The following is a 21,482-nucleotide window of genomic DNA, read 5'->3' as shown; positions in this document are numbered from 1 at the left end:
AAAATAAAATTTAGGAGTATTTTTAAAAATTTTGCGAAACTTTAAAAATAAAAAGTATACGTTACCCTATTTTTAATTATTTTATTAATATAATCATATGAGTGATTCATTTTTATTAATTCTTCATCAATGTAATAATAATATATTTTTAAGGTTATACCGATTTTATTTCATAAATTAATTTTAATATAAATTTTAATTTTAAATTAATTCTCTTCTTAAAAATATTAAAAATGATACCCTAAAAATACTCGATTAAAAATACTCTCAACTATATCTGTTAAGGGTTTAAATGTTAATAAGCAATGTCACTAAAAGTGATCAGGAACAAGGACAATTGTAACATGACAAATTAAATACTGGTTCATAATCAAGAGTCAAACTTGGACTTAGACTACCACTGGTGCTGGACACAAGTCAGACTATCCTTTTGCTTGGGCTTGGGTTAGAGAGGGAGTGCAACACTGGCCCAATAAGGGCAGGTTGAAGTGTTGAACCACCCTAGCTAGTCCATCTAAACCTATACGCTAGTTTTTTTATGGGTTTCAAAACTTCTAACTGGTTACTACTGAATTGCCAAAGAAGTTGCATATATACAGTAGGTAGGGGTCTAAATCCAAATATCAATTGGGCCACTCAGAATCAGAAGTTGAAGCTCCAGTCTTTGAGAAGCCGTAAGCCATGGCATTCAGTTCCCAGTCTGGCAACTCATTATTATGGCTATGGCTACTGCTTGGCACATAGCCAAAATACTTGCTTTCATCATATTCAAGTGTAGCTGCTGCCGCTTCATGGTTGTTTGCAAATTGCTCCTCCCCTATTTCAGTCATATACATTGATTAAATCAGTTTGAATCCATGAAAGAATTATCTAATTGTAAAATGCCAGGTCATCAACATACCTTGTGTTAACAAAGCAACGTTATCATTCAAAACGGCTTGATCAATTTCCTCCAACTCATTCCATCTGCTATATGCTTCGCTCACCATTTTCTCTAAATACACCTGCAGGCGAATTATGGGATCAAATCAAAGTCCAAGAATAAATTAAAACACTTGCTTGATAATATATATAATTAATTAATTAGATAGATATGCATACCCTATTGTAGCTGTTTAGGTCTCGGCCTTGCAGGATTTGGCCATTGATATCAGCTCTAATCAACTGGCATATAGGACTCAGATAGATGGTATAATTAGCATGACTGTACATATACACTTTGTTGCCCATGTTACATGTCTTTGCATGCTTTATTGTCGCTTCCCACATTTTCTCCGACATCCCAATCCCTAATATCTGATCGTACACATAATACTACTCATTAATTCATCCATGTAAATATTACAAAGTTATTTAATTTGACAATAATGAATATTGTTATACCTTTCTAAGCATTTGAGGATCAACAACCGATAACTTGAGGAATTCTTGGACTGTATTAATCCCCTCCGCCGAGAGTTTTTTGTGGAAAGCTCCGTCTTTCCCGATCTTTTCTAGGCGCCACACTTGGTCGTCCAACATTGGTGGGTGATGCTTTTTGTACACTTGAGACCATCAAAACACAAGAATTATATTAGCACACAAATTCTTTTTCAGAAGGGAAATAGAAAGAGGATGGAGTAAGAACTCACATTCACCACGGTGATCCTTAACTACGAAGGCTTGAGTGATGCCTTCACGAATTCTGATAGCACCTTGTTGGTTGGGAGAAACCCTGACAGCAACTCTGAACTTTCTGCTACGGATCCAGCTAGAGTTATCGGTAAACTCAATGTCCCCATTCATGGGTGCAATGTCATCCCTCATGGTGAGATTCAATTCTCCGCTGAGCAAGGGCCTCTTCCCTGTTCTCTCCTTCACTATATGCCTGTTAAACTGCTCGCTGCTCCACCACGATTCTTCGCCGGGAAAATCACCATCAAGAACCACCAGCTCTAGCTTTACGGGATAGGGAAGGCTTGTTCGAACCATTTGATCATTGTTGGTTTTGTCAACAAGAATCACTTGCATGGGGTTCCCTTGTGCGTCGAGTATTCTGCTTGAGGTGAATATGGGCAGGGAAAGTTCGTTTGTGAACATGAGTTGCAACTTCGGTGGTTGCTCCGATGATGACGATGATGCCGCTTCAATTCTCAGTGAAGGGGAGCGCGTGTAGTTACTTCCATGACGGTGTCTTATTATGACTCTTTCCACCTCTTCATTTACCACTTTTCTTAGCAAAGGTTCCAACCCTGACAACAGGCTCTGCATGTTTTTCACCCTTACTGCTTCCCCTATTATCCTGTGCCAACAATTAACAATTACTAATTATTAATTAACTTCAGTTCATCAAACATGTTATTCAATTCAATCTAGTAAATAAATAAACATACGAAGCAAGAGAAGGCCTATTCGGTCTCATGCGTTTGTCGCTTGCCTCTTCTGCATCTCTATCAGAATCGTCAAACAACCGTTTAGACGCCATTGATGACAATTATTATTATTATTTAATTTCTTCTCAACACCAGGAATTTATATAAATATACTGGAGAGAATTAGAGACAGATTGCAGTGATGTATGTGGGGAAATATTGGAATGGAAGAGAATAGATGAAGCAAGGTGTATGTGTGGATGATAACTGAAAGAGAGGAGTTCGAGTATATTTCTATATATACCGGTCAGAATTATTGTGAAATACTAGAAGCAGGTTCTTGGAATGTAGGAGGAAATAGCCAAGAAAATTAGCTACCTAGAATTCGTATCATACCATGTAAAAAAGACTTTGACTCTTAACACTCGCTTCAGAAGTCAACCTCAAATATTTTCGTTTAGTTTTGTTTTATACTATATAATATTACTATCTGTATGTATGTGTATATGATATGAAAAATTAAAAATCATCAAGTAAGCTAGGCAAATTTGAAAAGGTTGGTAAAAGTGTAGGACCCAGAGAGTTATATGGATTGAAATTGAACGGCACCAGCATTCACATAATCACATGTAATCTGATACCATCAGATTCATAGCAGATTATTGCTTGCTAAAAGTGAAAAGTGGCCGCCGATACCGTCAATAATCCCATATATCTTGATGCATGAAGTGAGAGGTACCATCACCAAAAGAGGATTAATCTTTTGATTCGGAGCACTAATTGTGATCAAGTCAAGTGTACGTGTTAGTTATTTGATGTGATGACTTATAAGTTATGCTTGTTTTCTTACGAGAAAATGACATTTATTTAACAAGATATTTTCTTTTTATTTATAAAATACATAATCAATTCTTATAAAATTAAAATAATACATTTTTTAATTTATTTGATCAAAATATCCTTCCCTAGTTATTATTGTTATATATATAAATTAGTAGCAATTATTTGGTTGATTTAAATAATAATAATGTAAAATAAATTCATTATTGTAATAAAAGTTATTTATTTTTAATATTTCATCACATAATATAAAATATTTTAACTTGTTCTAAAAGTACTTCACTTAAAATCTTTATATATTTGATGATTAATGATAAAATATTAAAAATAAATATTACTGTTTAAATCAGAAAAATAATTATATGTTTTATGTTATATTTAAATCAACCAATTAATAATAATAATAAATATGTATTATTATTATTATCAAACAATAATCACTAATTTATATATAATTATATTATAATAATTATTGAAAGATATTTAGGTCAAGTAAATTAAAAGTAGTTTAGTCATTTTAATTTTGCAAAAGAAACGAACATATATTCTTTAAATAGAAAAGAGGAAATGTTGTTTAAACATCTCGTATAAAAACACCAATTGTGGTCTTTTTTTTTTTTAATTTATTTATTTCACATCTAACAAAAGCATACAATGATCTTTTTAGTTGCATACCGTATATGTAAAACAAAACGATAATAAGCAGTTTATTTATTTATTTTTTAAATGTTTGATAATAAAAAATTAATAAAAATAACTAAATTTATTTTATTTAATATTTATTAATTATTGTAATTTATATTATTTAATATTATAATAATTAATAAATATTAAATAAAATAAATTTTGATTTTTTTTTGTCATCTTAATATTATTGGTTTTTTTTTTTTTAACTTTGTAATAACTAATAAGCAGAGAGTGGCACCAAAGTACGACGGCAAATACAAGCAGAAAGATTATAAAAATTGTTTATTACTGCCTTATGTATAATCTAGTAATTTTCCAATAATTTGCTTTCTTTTATATATGTTTTTTGCGTTTACCAGTTTAGTCAAACCACATGCTTCAAGTCACCAAAAAAAAAAAAACCACATGCTTCTAGGAAGGATCCAATGCGCGTTTGTTCTCAACTATACGCTGTTCGAGCTCATTTTACCGACGATTATTCTCGTGTTGCTATGAAGATAATTACATTGTACTAACTTAAAGGTGGATTTTTTTTAATTATTTAAGACACATTAATTAATAATGGAATGTAAATACAGTAGATATATACTTCTATTCAAATAAAGTCTTCATGAGTCACCAAAAAAAATAAAGTCTTCATTCTTTTATACATACATTTGTCAGAAACAATTTAATCCGAAACAAAGTATTTCAAGAGAGATATGTCTAAAATAAATACAATAAAAAATATTAAATTTTAAATATTAAATTTTTATAAATTATTTTCAGTAGATATATATATTTATTGAATGTATTACATTTTTACAAATTGTCTAAAATAAACACAATAAAAAATATTAAATTTTAAATATTAAATTTTTATAAATTATTTTCAGTAGATATATATATTTATTGAATGTATTACATTTTTACAAATTATTAAATTTTCAGTAGATATATCTATTGAATGTGTTACATTTTTATAAATTATTAAATTTTATTAAATATAAATTAAAAATTAATATAAAAAAAGAATATTAATAAATTATAATAAATATAGAATATATTATTTTTAATATAAAATATACTAGACGTTATTAATACATAAATAAATAAATAATTAAATATTTTTTAATATATAATATTTTAAATAAAAAATATAACATTTTATTTTTAAATAATAAATATAAAATATATAAATATAAAAATATTTTATTTATTAAGATCAATTATCATGTAATAAAATTTTTATGATATTAAAAAATTATATTAAAATAATATTCTAAACTGTAAAATAAACCGCGAGACCCCTTCAATATATTTATACTAACGCATAAACTGTTATATCTCTCTCACGGTTTATGCACATTTTACATTCATCCGTAAACCGCGACATCTCTGTAGCGGATCACGTGTATTCGTAAATCGCAAGACCCCTATTGCAGTTTACATAGATTATGAAAAAAATATATGTTAGTATCCTTCTTCCATTTTGTGCATTTTTCATTTTGTGTATTCTGATCAAATTGGTTTGTATTATATTTATTATAGTAAATTGTCTTAATTAATATTATGACAAATATAAAATAAGATTTAATTATTTTATATTTTTATGTTGCAGTTTAGGTTATTATTTTAATATAATTTTTTAATATTACAAAATTTATTGCATGATAATTGATCCTAATAAATAAAATTTTTTATATTTACATATTTTATATTTATTTAAAAATAAAAGATTATATTTTTATTTAAAATATTATATATTAAAAAATATTTAATTATTTATTTATTTATGAATTAATGACGTTTAGTATATTTTATATTTATTATTGTCTATTAATACTCTTCTTTTATATTAGTTTTTGATTTATATTTAATAAAATTTAATGGTTTATAAAAATATGACACATTCAATAAATACAAAATTATTATGTTTATTTTAGACATATCTTTTTAAAAGATTCAATTATTATTATTTTTTCAATTGAGTAATGTTACGTGTACACTAAAATTAGCCATTAAAATCAGTTACCAGTATAAAATACATATTAAAATACAAATATATATTGAAAATAAATTAAACCACACGTATATGTATACACAAATAAATTGATAATTGATTTTGGTGTACACAATTTTTATTTCCAATTATACTAAAAGTGCAAAAGCAAGTGGTGTACTCGGTTGATGATCAGAAATAGTAGTAGAAAATATAAAATATGGCATTGCTCCTTGGTAAATTGTTCAACGACAGAGTGGGTAGGCCACGTAGCACACGCTCAACGCGGCCCTTTCACAAAAAGGAACAAAAAGAGAGCTAACTTGATTTTGACTGACTTATTATTGCATTGAACTTATAAAAAAATTTGTTAGTTTTAACTGTAATTTTCAGTTCAAAAGCGATAATGAAGAACGTAACACGTCTTGTTTGTTTTATTTAAGGGGCCAGGTAGCCCCCTCATTCAATTCAACTACTCTTTTGCTTTTGGCCAATGGCCGCACAACATTTTCGGCGAAAAAGGGCAGAGCCGCAGAGCACGCATATAGTACAAAACTGACAGTGATGGTTCTTAACTTGTTATATTTATATATATGAAAGGAAACAGAAGTGAAACTATGAGGCGCTTTCTCCGTAATAACATGTTACAATGATAATGAATTACAAATAAAAAAGGATCAAGAAGAATGGAAGTGCATTAAGCGGGGAGCAAACCTTAGCAATCTATCGAGAGAGTGAGGCATGAACTTCCTTGCAAACAAGTGGCAAACATTGGTGGTCTTGCCATTGTAGCGGCATCTGGTTGCATGCCTTAGTCTCTTCAAGAACGAAACAGTGACATCGCTTCTCATGTACCTGGATGGATGGGACCCGCCCTTTGACCAATCAACCCAAGTCAAAGTCCTGTTGGCATTCCTCCTCCAGAACTTGATGCTAACAAGAGTGGGCAAGTAGTGCTCGTCGGCAATGCAGCCGCCGTACCTGCAGTGCTTCTTGAACACCGGGTAGTACTGGCGGTCCGAGACCACTTCCAGTGCCAGGGCACGGTCTATCTGGAACCACTGGGACCCCTTTCTCCACTGAGACGGCTTGATCAGTGGCCTCATCCTTTGGGAGTACCTGCCCCTCCCCACGGGCCCCGCAAGATCGTAGGCTTCCACAAATGTCTTGGATGAGTTCATAAGATACCCATAAACGGTTGAGAAGTTGAAGAGAGGGATGCATGACTCCGATACAAGAACGAACCGTTGGTTCGACATGTCCAGCAGCGCATTTGCTAGTAGACGCCTCTCTGCATCTACCATGTTGAAGTCACCCCACCTTACCCCCTGCCATCATGTTCATAAAATATATTATCACTGATTTTTAGTCTGCACATAGTATTTTCAAGATTAATTAGCATACCTTAAGCTTGTGTATTCCCCTAAATTTCTATAATAAACACGTTAGTCTGTAATAATTATTCTTTCCTCTTTTTGCATTTTCACTTTTGTGGCTCTCAAATACAGCATCACATGCCAAAGTAGGAAGAATAATGGAATTATGAAAAATCATGTGGTTGTAGTGTGTGGAAACCGAAGAGAATGGAATTTTTTCTCCAAACTATACAAATCAAAAGGAGTGGAATCAAAGAAAAGCATGGCTAATGATCAAGTGCGTGCGTGCTCACCTCTTGAAGCAACTAAGCAGCTCTGACGAGAAAGACAAGGGAATCAGGAGTAATTAAGTAAATGTCCTTAATAAACATATAAGGAATAGAGGGCTTGCTAATTGCTATTTAAAGGTATGGGAGGGTTAGGTGGTATCCGCTGATGGCTTAATCTCTCACGGAATCCTCGATTAACAAGTATGCTGACCCCGAATGTTAGCCTCTGACGTACGTCGCAGAATACTATACTCTTAATAATGTACGTGTTCAACTCTAATTGGAAATTTAGGTAGCTATTAAATAAAGAAATAAGAAGTGGCTTCTAGTTCTAGGGTTCATTCGGACAGGTGCTGCCCAACATTGCTCGTTTTTAAATTTATTATAGGAAGCAATTATTTGTTATAAGATAATGACAGATGTGTAATTAATTAGACTAGTGTCCTAAAAATGGAGCCGACGTGCTTGCATTTTGCAATCAATCGTATCTTGCCCTTTGAGTACGTTGCTAGAAAACAATTAACGATGGTATTATGAATTATGATTGTTATTGAATTTGATGAAGGATTATTGAATAAGAGTATGATGAGGACTGACCTTGCTTGGAATTCTGCGGCCATAAAAAACGGAGGTTTTGGGGACTGAAGAAGCATTGAAAGAAGGATGGGAGTGGATGTAGATTGAATAGAAGCCTTCGTTTCCTTTGAAGAATCTCTCCCACAGTGGACCCAAATACAGAGGTCCTTTCGTCAAGAACATGAACGCTACCTTAGGCTTGATTCTGAGTGGCACTTCCCGAATCTTGGGAACCATGGAAGCTCTCCACAACAACTCATCGTCGCTCATGTCATGCATTATTGCCTCCTTTCCTGCCATCAAGAAACTCCCCAACCCATCTCTCTTGATCCCGCTTTGACTATTGTTATTGACAAAAACAGGATTATTGTTATTAGAAGGGAGAAGGAGCTGCTGCCCGTTGAGAGAGAAAGCGAGTGTGATCCCTATGATGAATCCAAAGGCCAAGAGAAGAAGATGGGAAAACAAGTTGAATAGATGGAGTTGTTGTGCACTCAAAAACAACCTCACATATGCTGCTACTGCTGCTGCAGGGGAACGACGTTCTTGCTCGTGCTGATCATGCTGCTTATTATCATTCTTCATACTTTTATTGATTGACTTTTATTATTAGCAGCAAGGAATAGAAGAAGGGATCATAACACAAAGAAATAGGATGTTGGTGGTGGACGGGTCTACATACAAATACAATAAGTATAAGTATAACCATCAGACTTGACCGGATATGAGCAAAGCAACTCATCTAGATACTTGAATTCACTGTCAAACCATAGTATTTCTACTTGACGTCACCTCCTAACCTTATTCTAATCTTCAAATACAGTATCAATAAAATAATAATAGCCTTTCTTATTCATTTCCTCGGTAATCAAGCATCGTATATTCCTATTTTTAGAGTAAGAAAAATAGTTAAAAATTCTCCTTTTTAATTTGAATATGGAAACAAAGGAAGTGTTAGACTCGCGTATAGGGAGGATGGGTGTTTCACCTCGTTGTGGGACAAGAGGAAGCAGAACTCAAACTCTGCGAATTGTGTTCCTCAAAATGTAAAAAAAATTACCACAGAGGGTTCGAATTCCAGATTTCAAATTCCATCAGCTGCAAATCGGACCATGCGATTTGTAAACCAAAATTTCATTACCAAAGAACTCGTATGGTTCAAGTTGTGTACTCTGAGTTTTTTCAATTTTTTAACACAAATCGGACCTCCCATTTGTGTATTCTGAATTTTTTTCAACTTTTTAAACACAAAATTTGTGTACTCCCACAATTTTAAAAAATACCAAAAATTACCATGTTAAAGTATATCACTCATTTTACTTTTATATAAAAAAATTTTAGCCTAAAAATTCCTTATAAGGTGGATACTACGATGAAGATGGCAAAAATATCTTTTCATGAAGATGCTTTGGTTAAAAGTGTGGTTTATTTATTTAGCCACACTTTAAACAAAAACAACACTTTTATAAATATCAAAATCTAATCATACAATCCATCATCTAAAGGTAAAAAAGAAATGGGGAATGTTAGGGGAACAATGACTTTGTTGAACAATATGAACAGCTACCAATCAAATAAAAACATACTACACCTCCAAATTAACCCTCTAAATTTTAATATTAAAATAACCATCCGTATACTAGTAAAATAAACATCTGATATATCTATTGTTTACATTATTTAATATTTTCATTGTTTACCTGTACTTTTTCAAAAAAAAATATATTCACATGAAGACAATTATAAAATTTTTATTGTAGTATCCACCAAATCATAAACCATAAGAGCAGGACCGGATTGTACATTATTTTGGGCCCAAAGTAACTTAACTTAGAGAAAAGTATTTGGGTTGATTGGGCTCATCTATATTAAGGGCCGGCCCAATAAATTGAGCCTCCAAATTCTACTCTCATCTCCACCGTTGTGTTCTGCAACCTCCAACTTAATCTCTTTCGTTCGGGACAAAACTGAAAAGAAACGAAGCATCTCTGAAGTGAAGAATTAGAGAGAAGAGAGTGTGAATCGAAGAAGCGGATGCCGGCATCATAACGAAGGATGGAATCGTAAGAGACAGTGATAAAATAGAATTGAATTTGCGATGGCGGGGTCATCGATAATGGAGAACCTGTTCCAGAGGACACTGGAGGACCTCATAAAAGGGATGAGGCTCCAGCTGATCGGCGAATCCGCCTTTATATCGAAGGCGGTTGAGGAGATCCGCCGCGAGATCAAGTCCACTGATCCCCACACGAAGTCCACCGCCCTCCACAAGCTCTGCTACCTCTCCGCCATCCACGGCCTCGACATCTCCTGGGCCGCCTTCCACGCCGTCGAGCTCATGTCCTCCTCCCGCTTCTCCCACAAGTCCGTCGGTTACCATGCCGCCGCCCTCTCCTTCCACGACGCCACCCCCGTCCTCCTACTCACCACCAACCAGCTCCGCAAGGACCTCTCTTCCCCCAACCCCTTCGAGGCTTCTCTCGCCCTTCAAACCCTCTCTCGCATCGCCACCGTCGATCTCGCTAGGGATTTGACCCCTGAGGTATTCTCCCTTCTCTCCTCCGGTAGGGTTTTCGTTAGGAAGAAGGCGATTGCCGTCGTTTTGAGGGTTTTCGATAAGTATCCTGACGCTGTTAGGGTTTGCTTCAAGCGTTTAGTTGAGAATCTCGAGAGTTCTGATCCTCAGATTGTGAGTGCGGTTGTTGGGGTTTTCTGCGAGCTCGCTTCCAGGGATCCGCGGTCGTATCTTCCATTGGCGCCCGAGTTTTACAGGGTTTTGGTTGATTGTAAGAACAATTGGGTTTTGATCAAGGTGCTTAAGATTTTCGCAAAGTTGGCTCCTCTGGAACCAAGGTTGGCCAAGAGGATTGTTGAGCCGATTTGCGAGATTATGAGGGCGACTGGGGCAAAATCGGTGATGTTTGAGTGTGTTAGGACCGTGCTCACTAGCTTGGGTGACCATGATTCTGGAGTTAAGCTGGCTGTTTCCAAGGTCAAGGAGTTACTGGTTGATGAGGATCCCAATCTTAGGTATCTTGGGCTCCAGGCACTTTCTGTTGCATCCGAGAAGCACTTGTGGGCTGTCTTGGAGAATAAGGAATCTGTGATCAAGTCCTTGAGTGATGAGGATTCCAATATTAGGGTCGAGTCTTTGCGCCTTGTGATGGCCATGGTCTCTGAGAGCAATGTGACTGAGATCTCCGGGGTCTTGGTCAATTATGCTCTGAAATCTGATCCGGAATTCTGTAACGAGATATTGGGTTCTGTTTTGACGACTTGTTCTCGGAATGTGTATGAGATTGTTGTTGACTTCGATTGGTATGTGTCTCTTCTTGGAGAAATGGCAAGGATTCCCAATTGCCAAGAGAGCGAGGAAATAGAGCGACAGCTTATTGATATTGGTATGAGAGTCAAGGATGCTAGGCTGCAGCTTGTCCGTGTTGCTCGTGATCTATTGATTGACCCTGCATTGCTGGGTAATGCGTGCTTGCATAGGATATTATGCGCTGCTGCCTGGGTTGCTGGGGAGTATATTGACTTCGCCGGCAATCTGTTTGAGCTCATCGATGCACTTCTGCAACCTCGAACCAATCTATTGCCTCCATCAATAAGAGCAGTTTATATTCACTCTGCTCTTAAAGTTTTGGTATTTTGCCTGGATTGTTACCTAATGCAGAATGAAGATGGTAATTTGGTTGTGGGACAGTCTGATCCGTTTATTGGAAAAAGATGCAGTGTGGCTCCTGAATCAGCAACATGTCAAAGCTCGAATCTTGAACAGCATGAAGATTTGACTTCTAACCCAAGGAACACAACCGAGTCTCCTGAAGATCTTTCAGTTTTTGAGAATAATGCTGATACAGCTGTTACCCAGGGTCCTGCAATTACACACGAATATATGCTTGGCCTATTGGATCGAATTGAATTAGTCTTGGGCCCCCTAACAGCAAATCAGGATGTTGAAGTACTGGACAGAGCGTCTAACATACTTGCCTTTGTTCGGTTGGTTAAAGCAGAACTAATTGATAATGCAAGCCAGAAGGCGAACAGAGCGGACAAGAAAGATACTCAAGTTTCGGCTATCATCACATTGATGCGTGATGCATTTGTTACAGACCTTGGTCCAGTCTCGGTAAGTGCGCAGGGAAGAGTTGCGGTACCAGATGGCTTGGATCTTAAAGAGAACCTTGACGACTTATCAGCAATATGTGGTGATATAGAACTGCCTTCATCAAGTTCATTTGGCATAGGAGGTCCTCAGTTCGGCATTTCTTCTGACGCAACTTCAACTGGTCTTCTAAAGAATGAAGAATCAGGGCTAGTAAATGAGTCTACATCTTTGCTTGAACACCGGAAGCGACATGGACTGTATTACCTGCCTTCAGAGAAGAACGAGATTTCTCAGTATGATTATCCTCCTGCAAATGATCCAAGGTCAAACAGTAATAGTGATGAAGCTGCAGAGCTGGCCAAGCTGACAGAGCAATCACTTGTTTTGAAGAAAAAACCGAACCAAACTAAGCCCAGACCTGTGGTGGTTAAATTGGACGATGGAGATGTGGTGCCATTGCCAATCTCAAACAAGAGACCTGAGCCAAGGGATGATTCACTTTCTGGTGCTATAAAAGATATTCTGCTAGGAAGTACAATCAAGCCAAGTTCTTCTCAGAGTAATCCTTCGGATAAGTCATCAAGCAAGCGCAAAGAGAAAAAGAAGCAAGTTGCAGCAGATATTCCCTCTCAAATAAAGGAAAATCTGGGTGATGCAGAAGGTCTTGGCCTTGAGAATCCGGGATCCAGTAGCAAGGATCATGATTATGTTAAAGAAAGAAGACAAAGAGGTAAAGAGAAGATTGTTGAAGGGGAAGGGCATGATCAGAAGGCAAGGAAGAAAAAGAGTAGTCACCGCCATGGTAAGCATAAAACTCGTCAAAAAGCCAATTCACCATTAAACGTGGTCTCACAAACACCCGAAATTCCAGACTTTCTTTTGTAACATTTAAGGATTTTGATTTTGATTTTGATTTATTATCCGCTGGTTTTATTGATTGAGGCTATTTGCTGTATTATTTGTGCTGAGCCCTTAGGTTAGTTCTGTAGATAGATTCCTCTTTAAATTTTATCCTTTTGTCATTGCACATGATTCCTTTATACTATTTTGCTTTTCTTTCCTTTTCTTTTTGGTTCTACCAACATGTCACAGAATGAGCCTATTAACAAGTAGTTCTCAAGTTGGATGTTGTTTGGGCTCTTCTGTTTCTCTTGATACATAAGGCTACGAGGGAATTATTATCTTTGTTTTTCTTGTAATTTGTAAAGAACGTGCATGGTATCATTTTCTAGGAAACTAATCTGACCTCAGTCTTCAATTTAGTCCTTCTGTGAAGTTGGTTTTTTGGCCATTTTGCATCTCGAGCCTAGAATTTTGTCATAGTCGCAGGTTAGAGAAATCATGGGAGGTTTGTATTATTACACTGAAATTATTATAAGATGCAATGGTGGTGTTTTCATCCTTCATTTATTCTATTGTAATTGCTTACGATTCCTTTATACTATTTTCTTTTCCTTGTTCTGTCAATGGAATTATGATAGGATGCAATGGTGTTTGTATTATTTGTTCCCTTACCTTTTAGAAAAAAGTTTGGTTGCTGATGTTGGACACTACACTGAGATTAGTGGAAGGGAAACTCAGGGATGAATGAGCAAACGGGAAATTATACTAAGTTTGATTCTGTTTTGATGCTAAATTATTTATCAAATGTAAAATTCATTGAAGGATATTTTAGGAATGCCCATAAGGTAAAATTCATTATAATAAGGTATACTCTGAAAGACAGTCACACTAGAGGTAAGGAATGCCCATACTATTAAAGTATACTCGTATCTTATAAATCACTCATAACTTATCACATACGATACTATAGTTATGTTAAATCAATCAGTGAAATTGGTTAGTTAACAGTGATTTGACTGCCATTAAGCTGGTAGATATGATGGGTGAGCACTTACGCTTGCATGTTTCTCACTTTCTAACCTTTAGGCTTGTACGTGATTAAAGATTATCGAGACTAATGGGAAATATGTGTTTGCCCATTAAAGCACCAAAGTCAGGTCACGGTACAATCCTATCCAAGTTGATAGGACACGATAAAGCAAAAGGGTGTACATAAGGCCTCACTTATCAGTTATCACACAAGGGAGGTTATGGGTGCGTTTGTTTTATTTGTTTTTTAATAAAAAAATTTAGCTTTTCTGGGTGGAAAAAGAAAGCGGTTTTGAAATATTTTTGTTATTAAAATCAGTTTTCAACCCTTTTTTCAATTATATAAAGATAAAATCACTTTTTAAGAATAAAAAAAAGCACCCTTAATCGCATTATTGGCAATACACTATTCAATAAAACAAACCAAAACAGTGAAATAGAGGTCCATTAAAAATTAAAATAATTGAACCCCTCGTTGAGATTGTATATTTATCTTCCTTCACTCAGAGACAACTTTACCTATAAAAATATGTGTATTATTAGTATAAAGGAGGATATCAATTGTGACATGCCTACCGTGGACCATCAGCAAACTTCTTACAAGCTAGTTTCATCATATCAATCTTAGATTTTGTTGACCACAAGAGTGAAGTAGTGTGAGACTGTGAGGCATTAGCAACTTCAAGAATCAATAATATAGCCATGACAATTTAACCTGACCTGACTCATCCTCTCTCTTTCTGAATGAAGTTGATTTTTCAACGGTTGACTAGGTTTTGGGTAAATATGAGTAATGTCTGATGAAAATTGTTTGGATATGAGGCAGGAATAAGTAGTGGTCATCCGACTGTATATTTATCCATACCTATTCCATACATACACAAATAAATGCTTAAGCTAGATTATTGTATTTGACGAGTTTAATTTGATGAATATAAATTCTTTAAGATTGTTTATAATTTATAATGTGATAATTTTAATTATATTTAAAACTTACATAACTTTTGTGTATTTTATATTTTATTTTTATAGATCATAAATTATATTTATACAAAAGAGATGCTATTAAAAAAAATGCACACAAAAAAGTACCACATTTGGGGTGTGGATAGGACTGAAATTGAGTTGAGCCAGCTCATGAGCTAGCTCGAGTTCGACTCATTAATAATTCGATAAACTGAACTCGTGAGCTAGTGAGCCGAGTTTGAGCTTAGATTTGAACTCATAAATTAAATGAGTTGAGTTTGAATTTGGATAAATTCAGCTCATTAGCTAGTGAACTGACTGGATTATATATATAATATTAAAAGTATAGATTAAATATATATACGATATACGTATTAATAATTTAATATATATAAAATAGTAATATATAATTTTACATATATATTAATATTCTTAATTGTTTAAAATTTTGTAGTCATTTTTTTAAATATAATTTTGATGTAGGACATAAATAAAAAATTTATAATTGATAGATAGACAGTATATTAAATTTATTTTTTTAATATTTTTAATATATATAAGTTATAATTTATTGATATAGAATTATAGATTATATTCTTATTATTTGAGTCAGCTCGTGAATTTTCGTTGAGCCGGACTTGAGCTTACGAAATAAAATGAGTGTGAATGTGCAAAATAAATAAGTAACATATGTAGAGGATCATAGAACATATGAACTTCCTTCACTATCCAATATGAATTTGTTTCTATTGGACTACTAGCTATAATCTTGTAAATCAAATTCAGGAATCAGTCTGTACAGGAAAAAAATTGTAAAGTAAATTAAATTTGGCACTTAATCACTTGCAAACCGCCGTGGTAGTGGCGGCTTAGCGACACGGCAACATGACGGCCGGATTTTACCATGTCCAGAAAGTCCTTAATTGTTGTATCAAATAATCTGTTGTCTGGGTTCTCTGCATAGCACACATAGTAACAACTCACACATGCTTGAGGTAGTGCCATGGCAATCCTAGTCTGCACCATCATAAACAATACAACATACATGTTAACATTAATAATAATAATAATAATAATAATAATAATAATAATAATAATAATAATAATAATATAACGATTCATCATAAATTAATTTTAAAAGGAAAAGAGTGAAACATAGTACTAACCAGAAGGTATCCAATGAAGAATGTGAGAAGGGAGAGGATGGCAGTGAAATTTTGGTAGAATTGGGAGGTCCAAGCAGACACTGCAATGACAGAGATTGAGGCAATGCTAACCCCAGAGAGGAAGCAAATTGCTCCATTTCAAGTCTCTTAAACAGAGACCAGGTGTCTTGGGATGCAGCTACAAAACCTTTACCATAGGCAGCTATCTGTTAACATAACATCAATTCAAATAAACCATGTCTTACTTAGTCATACTATGATTTCTAAGGCCATACATGTTAAAGTAACAATTTCAATTCTAATAGCCCCAAATTGCTTACCAACATTATTTAACACTATCAATATTTTGTATAGACTATAATTGCATTCATTTTGATGAAGCAAATAGTTTAGTAGTTGTATGTACCTGAACATAGGCCCAACCATTCCCATATCTGAAGATAGATTCCGTGACTCTGAAGCAACACCTAGCAAACAAGAACTCATCTTCCCCCTCAACCAAATTCAGAAACCTACTTGTCGCCTCGATCGCCGGCACGAACAGAGATCCCAAACAAGCACTCCCAAGGTTCCTTGTCAATGCCCTCAAGAATCCAAACTTAGTGCTAGATTGCATTCCCCTAAGATAATACAAAGCAACAACTCTGCTTAACACTAATGTTCACAACATTCCTCATAATCTCTGAAGTCCAAGCCAAGCTCAAAACCAAAGCAATGATCACCAAAGAAGGCAAATAGAAATTCAATGCACCAATCACTGCTAAAATCCATAGTGACATCCAAAACAATGCAGCACCAAGCATGTAAAATGTTGGCTGGTTCAAGTGAAAGTGTTAGAATTTTGGTGCAAAATTTGATTCTGTTCTGAACCCAACAGCATATAAACCATTCCCTATTAAAAATGCAATGAGAGAAACTCCAACACCATCTGTTGGAGGCTTTTGGAAGCAGAGAAGGAGAATTCCAGCAGAGAGTGACATGAAAAAAGAACACCATAGTGTGAAATGTGTCATGAAATTTGGCCATTTTCTTATTGCAGTTTGCCATGTTAGTGCTAGAACAATGCTTAGAACTGAAGCTGCTTCTACTTGAGGTAGAAAATACTTCACTACCCTTGTTTGTTTTCTCCTTTTAGAATCTGATGAGGGTTGGATTAGTCCTTCAACTCCCTTGAATATAAGAAAAGCAACCAATGCTATGGCTATTAACATGTGAAGAAGGAACAGAAACAGGGTAATCTTGTTGGTGTATCTTCTTGAATTCAGTGTCACCGTTTGCTGTTATAATTAGTAAAAAAAAATAACATTGAAACATTTTTGTTACAGACATGTAAAACAACAACAGCAGCAACAACAAAGTTTTATCCCACCAGATGAAGTCGACTACATAAATTAACGGATGCTATTGAATTATATCATTTATCATGTCTACAGTCAAATTTTCTATACATGTAGGTCTCTTTTGACCGCTCATATATAGTTTTTTTTTTTTTTTTTGGTGTTCCTCTACTTTTTTTACATTTATCTAATATTTTATTCAATGAAGTATTTGAATTGAAGCAGCAATTTGTCTGCAAAATTCAAGAAAAGAGAACATACTTGTGGGATTGATGGAGTAGAAGGAGGCTGAGAAGGTGGTGGTTGTTGAGATTGATGATGATGATCAGGAGAAAGAGAAGCAACTCTGGTGGCATTGTTGATCACAATCCTTAAAGGGTTTGTGGGATTCAACCTCTGAAACTTGGAGGCTTGAAATTCTGTATCACCATTATTATTATGATCACTCATCACTTTCTCTTCAAACTTCATTTGTCCATTCTCCAAGTCAAATGTTGCTTGTTCCTCTTCCTCCTTTGCATTTTGTTCTCTTACTTGTTCAGAAGCTCCCTCAACTGCTCTCATCTCCATCAACCATGCAGAAATTTGAAATTTCTTTTTATAAAAGCTGCAACAGTTTGTAAGAAAATCATTGATTTACCATGTTCTTTTTATAATATGTAAGAGAAATTAAAGTAGTTATATAAAAATTTTAGATATATGATATTATTCTATTTTGTCATATAAGAATAAAATGTTTATTAGGTGATATAGTCTTCTTTCTTTATAATTCTTCTTCTATTTCAATCTTTTGTTGATATTTATTTTTCTTTGGATTATTTTATGTATTTAATATTAATATTAATATTATTTTCATTTAATAAGTAGATGAGCAAAAGAGATATTTATTGAGGAGTGCTAAAAGGTTAGTAGAATTTGTGATGTTTAGTCATCAATTAGTGATCAATAATATTTTTAATGGTATGAGATGATATCTAATGGTGTAGGATTACTTATTTTTCTTTTAATTATTAAGTACTGACCAAATTTTAATAAAAATATTGATCTCCTAAATTTTTTCGTATTTATATTTAGATGACTTCTTTATTATATTCTTAGTATTTAAATATAAGATAAGCATGTCATTTTAGATATATCTTCATAATCTATTATTGAAATTTGTTTTTCGTTTTATTTTAAATAAGAAAAGTATAAAAAAATAAGAAGAAAAAAAAGCGTCAACACATCTTTATATTTAAAATATTTTTTCCTATTTATCTTTTTTTTTTCTTTTTTTTTTCTATCTTTAATCATATTTATCTATTTATAATAATATCAAAGCTAAAACTAAAATAGTTTTATATATATTGAAGAATTAATATATAATATTATCAAATACTATCGCATTATCTTAATATATAATGAAATTAACAACGTAATACGAAATTCACCCCCACAACTAACATTATACATACATTTATATATTTCCTATTAATTATATGCACCCATTGGCATTTGCTTGCGGAACAACAATGGCATATGATGATATAAGTTAAGAGGAATAAAAAAAAATTCACGTTGAAATAGATGTATACGGTAGCTATAGGAATTGATAAATTCTTACGTGTGATAGGTGTTATTATTCATAAGCTCACATGTGTAACGGTGATAAGGTATAGCTTCATTTAATTTATATATATGTTTGATGATTTTTTGTTGTTATGTACATCGTGCCTATCCAGCAAATTATCTACTCTCTTATTATTAGTGGCGTTAAACAAATAGTGTTTATTATAATTATAATTATAATTATAATATAACGAAACGTGAATTATTAATTAAAAAACTAATGTTATCTCCAGTACTTCAGGATAACAACGATATAATGCATCGTTTGCTTATCCCAATCACTCTTTCCAATTATTATAACGAGTGAGATCAAAGGGTCCGAGCAAAATTTAGCATTATAACATTGAATCCCTTTTCCACTATGAGAAATTCCTGTGGATCTGGTCCATGCCATTTTCTGATGAGCAGGATCCTCTTAAAGAGGCAAGCTCAGAGCATACTTGTTATGGCACTGGATTGAGGAAGAAGGAAATAACACTAGCTAAGCTTTTAGAGAGAGAAAAAGAATTCAGAACATTTTGAGAGATAGGAAAAGTGGATATATTACAATGTTTCTTGAGATCTGATTACAACTGGGGTGAGCACCTCTTTATATAGAGGCCTCTAGATAGAAGCGAAATCTAAACAAGCCTATCATACAATGCCACCTGGAGGATAAGGATAAGCCTTATCTTTTTTGGCATTTTCTAAACATGTGACTGTGGTCACTTTATTCTAGCACACTCATAATTATACATAGTGGAAACAACAGTATTCTAATAAAGAGACGGTTTGAAATAGTCTTCTGGTAGGGTCCCATCACCGTCTGAGAAGGATGAATCAGAAGCTAGATTGACAGCTCTGAAATCCGTATCTGGGTCTTGGAGGTAGAGAAACGGGTCTTCAGTGTTTTCTTCATTTGGATCTTGGGCATCTTGCAGATATGGGTCATATGGGTCTGATTTTGGGCCTTCAGCATCATCGGGTATTCCTGCATCAATTCTAGTTGGGCTTGGTGGTAAAGCATACACTCTTCCACCTGGATCTTCAGAATTCAGATCTTCTTCAGAATATCTGCCTGGAACTTGTGTGGACGTACTGGGCTGGTCCGTTGGAGCATAAAAGGAGTATTGTCCAAACTGGTTGATTATTCCTGAAGTTATAAATCTGGACTGAAACTCTTGGAGAGTTATCGGTGGGACATCCGATTGGAATGGGAGTCCTTCAACTACATCTTTTTCTCCATATAGTCCAGGTTGCCAAAGTTGACAAAGGTATTTGGCCAAGGCATTCAGGACTGTCTTTTCATCTGTGGGCCATATGGTAGAATATCCAACAATTTCGACCTTGTTCTTGGTATGTGTCCTCTCATTATGTGCTTTACATCCAGAAAAATAATCTCTCTGTAAAGTGACAAAGCAACAGAATTTTCGCTTTGTCTTGGAGGATTTATCCCATAATTGGTGCTGCTCGATCATGTTATATAACATTCCTCTCCATGCTCCAAGTGGTGCATACATAGCAAATAACCTGACTAGATGAGACTGGGCTTGAGTACTGTTACACAGAATGTGATATACTGGGAAGAGTGGTATTATAATAGCACATGGATATAGGGAAGACAGAGCCCAGATATACCACATCATCTCTTCTGGTATAGGTCCTTGGATTATTGGTATAGTGCAAAAAGGGGTATCCATGTCAAAGTACTTTGGATTTGGATGTATTTGGGTTATGGTAAGGAGCTGGTGTAGCCAGTAGAACAAAGTTTGCCTGGCTAAACAGACTATTTGAAACAGTGTCTGGGGTCTTGCTTTGAAAGGAAAAGGACCAATTTTTCTTCTGTATGGGTTATTACGAAGTGGACAATCAGAAAATGGGATGGTGTATGAAGGGTTGTAGGTGCTCATGGTGCAAATGTAATGGATTGGTTTAGGGAGTGATTCTACTGGTTTGGGGGGTGGTTCTTTGGTTGGCCTGGATAGGAAATCTGCAAGTGTGTTTTGGTGTCCTTTGATGTGCCTTACTTCGAATTTATAGCGAGAGAACCAGTCCTTCCATCTTAGCAATTGAGAGTCTAGCAGGATTTTTTTCTTGATTTCTAGCATTGATGGGAAAGAGGTGTTATCCATTTCCACAGTGAAATGATAAGAACTGAGGTGGAAATTGAATTTTTCTATCCCTCTTTTGACAGCAAGAATCTATTTGTAAGTGGCATGGTAATGTTTTTCAGATTCTTTGAACTGTCCACTAGCATGCGCGCAATAGTGTCTTGTCCCATCAATCTCTTCAAGTAGCACAGCTCCCCAGAATTCATCACTAGCATCTGTCTGCAATATTCTTTTTCCTGTGCTGGGAATCTT

The 21,482-nt window shown here is 34.5% G+C and overlaps 3 protein-coding genes and 1 pseudogene across 3 annotated transcripts; 1 reads left to right on the top strand and 3 right to left on the bottom strand.

Annotated features, from left to right (window-relative positions):
• Positions 1-276: 276 nt before the first annotated feature.
• LOC112738173 (protein SAR DEFICIENT 1) lies at positions 277-2,621 on the bottom strand. Its single transcript, XM_025788503.2, has 6 exons — positions 2,373-2,621; positions 1,632-2,281; positions 1,384-1,544; positions 1,102-1,296; positions 902-1,004; positions 277-817 (listed from the first exon to the last, which is right to left on the bottom strand). Exons 1-6 carry the CDS (start codon positions 2,462-2,464, stop codon positions 624-626), a joined length of 1,395 nt encoding a protein of 464 aa, XP_025644288.1. The 5' UTR covers positions 2,465-2,621; the 3' UTR covers positions 277-623.
• A 3,803-nt stretch (positions 2,622-6,424) lies between these two features.
• On the bottom strand, positions 6,425-9,018 carry LOC112738172 (glycosyltransferase BC10). Its single transcript, XM_025788501.2, has 2 exons — positions 8,102-9,018; positions 6,425-7,187 (listed from the first exon to the last, which is right to left on the bottom strand). The coding sequence occupies exons 1-2, from the start codon at positions 8,663-8,665 to the stop codon at positions 6,537-6,539; spliced, it is 1,215 nt and encodes a 404-aa protein (XP_025644286.1). The 5' UTR covers positions 8,666-9,018; the 3' UTR covers positions 6,425-6,536.
• A 963-nt stretch (positions 9,019-9,981) lies between these two features.
• LOC112738171 (AP-3 complex subunit delta) lies at positions 9,982-13,597 on the top strand. Its single transcript, XM_025788500.3, has one exon. The coding sequence runs from the start codon at positions 10,179-10,181 to the stop codon at positions 13,074-13,076; it is 2,898 nt and encodes a 965-aa protein (XP_025644285.1). The 5' UTR covers positions 9,982-10,178; the 3' UTR covers positions 13,077-13,597.
• A 2,137-nt stretch (positions 13,598-15,734) lies between these two features.
• LOC112735892 (uncharacterized) lies at positions 15,735-18,237 on the bottom strand (annotated as a pseudogene).
• Positions 18,238-21,482: the final 3,245 nt, after the last annotated feature.

This window comes from Arachis hypogaea, chromosome 13 (genome assembly GCF_003086295.3).
Source record: "Arachis hypogaea cultivar Tifrunner chromosome 13, arahy.Tifrunner.gnm2.J5K5, whole genome shotgun sequence".
Taxonomy (NCBI): Eukaryota; Viridiplantae; Streptophyta; class Magnoliopsida; order Fabales; family Fabaceae; genus Arachis; species Arachis hypogaea.
The sequence above is the reverse complement of the archived record's forward strand: the minus strand, read 5'-3'. Positions and strand labels throughout refer to the sequence as shown.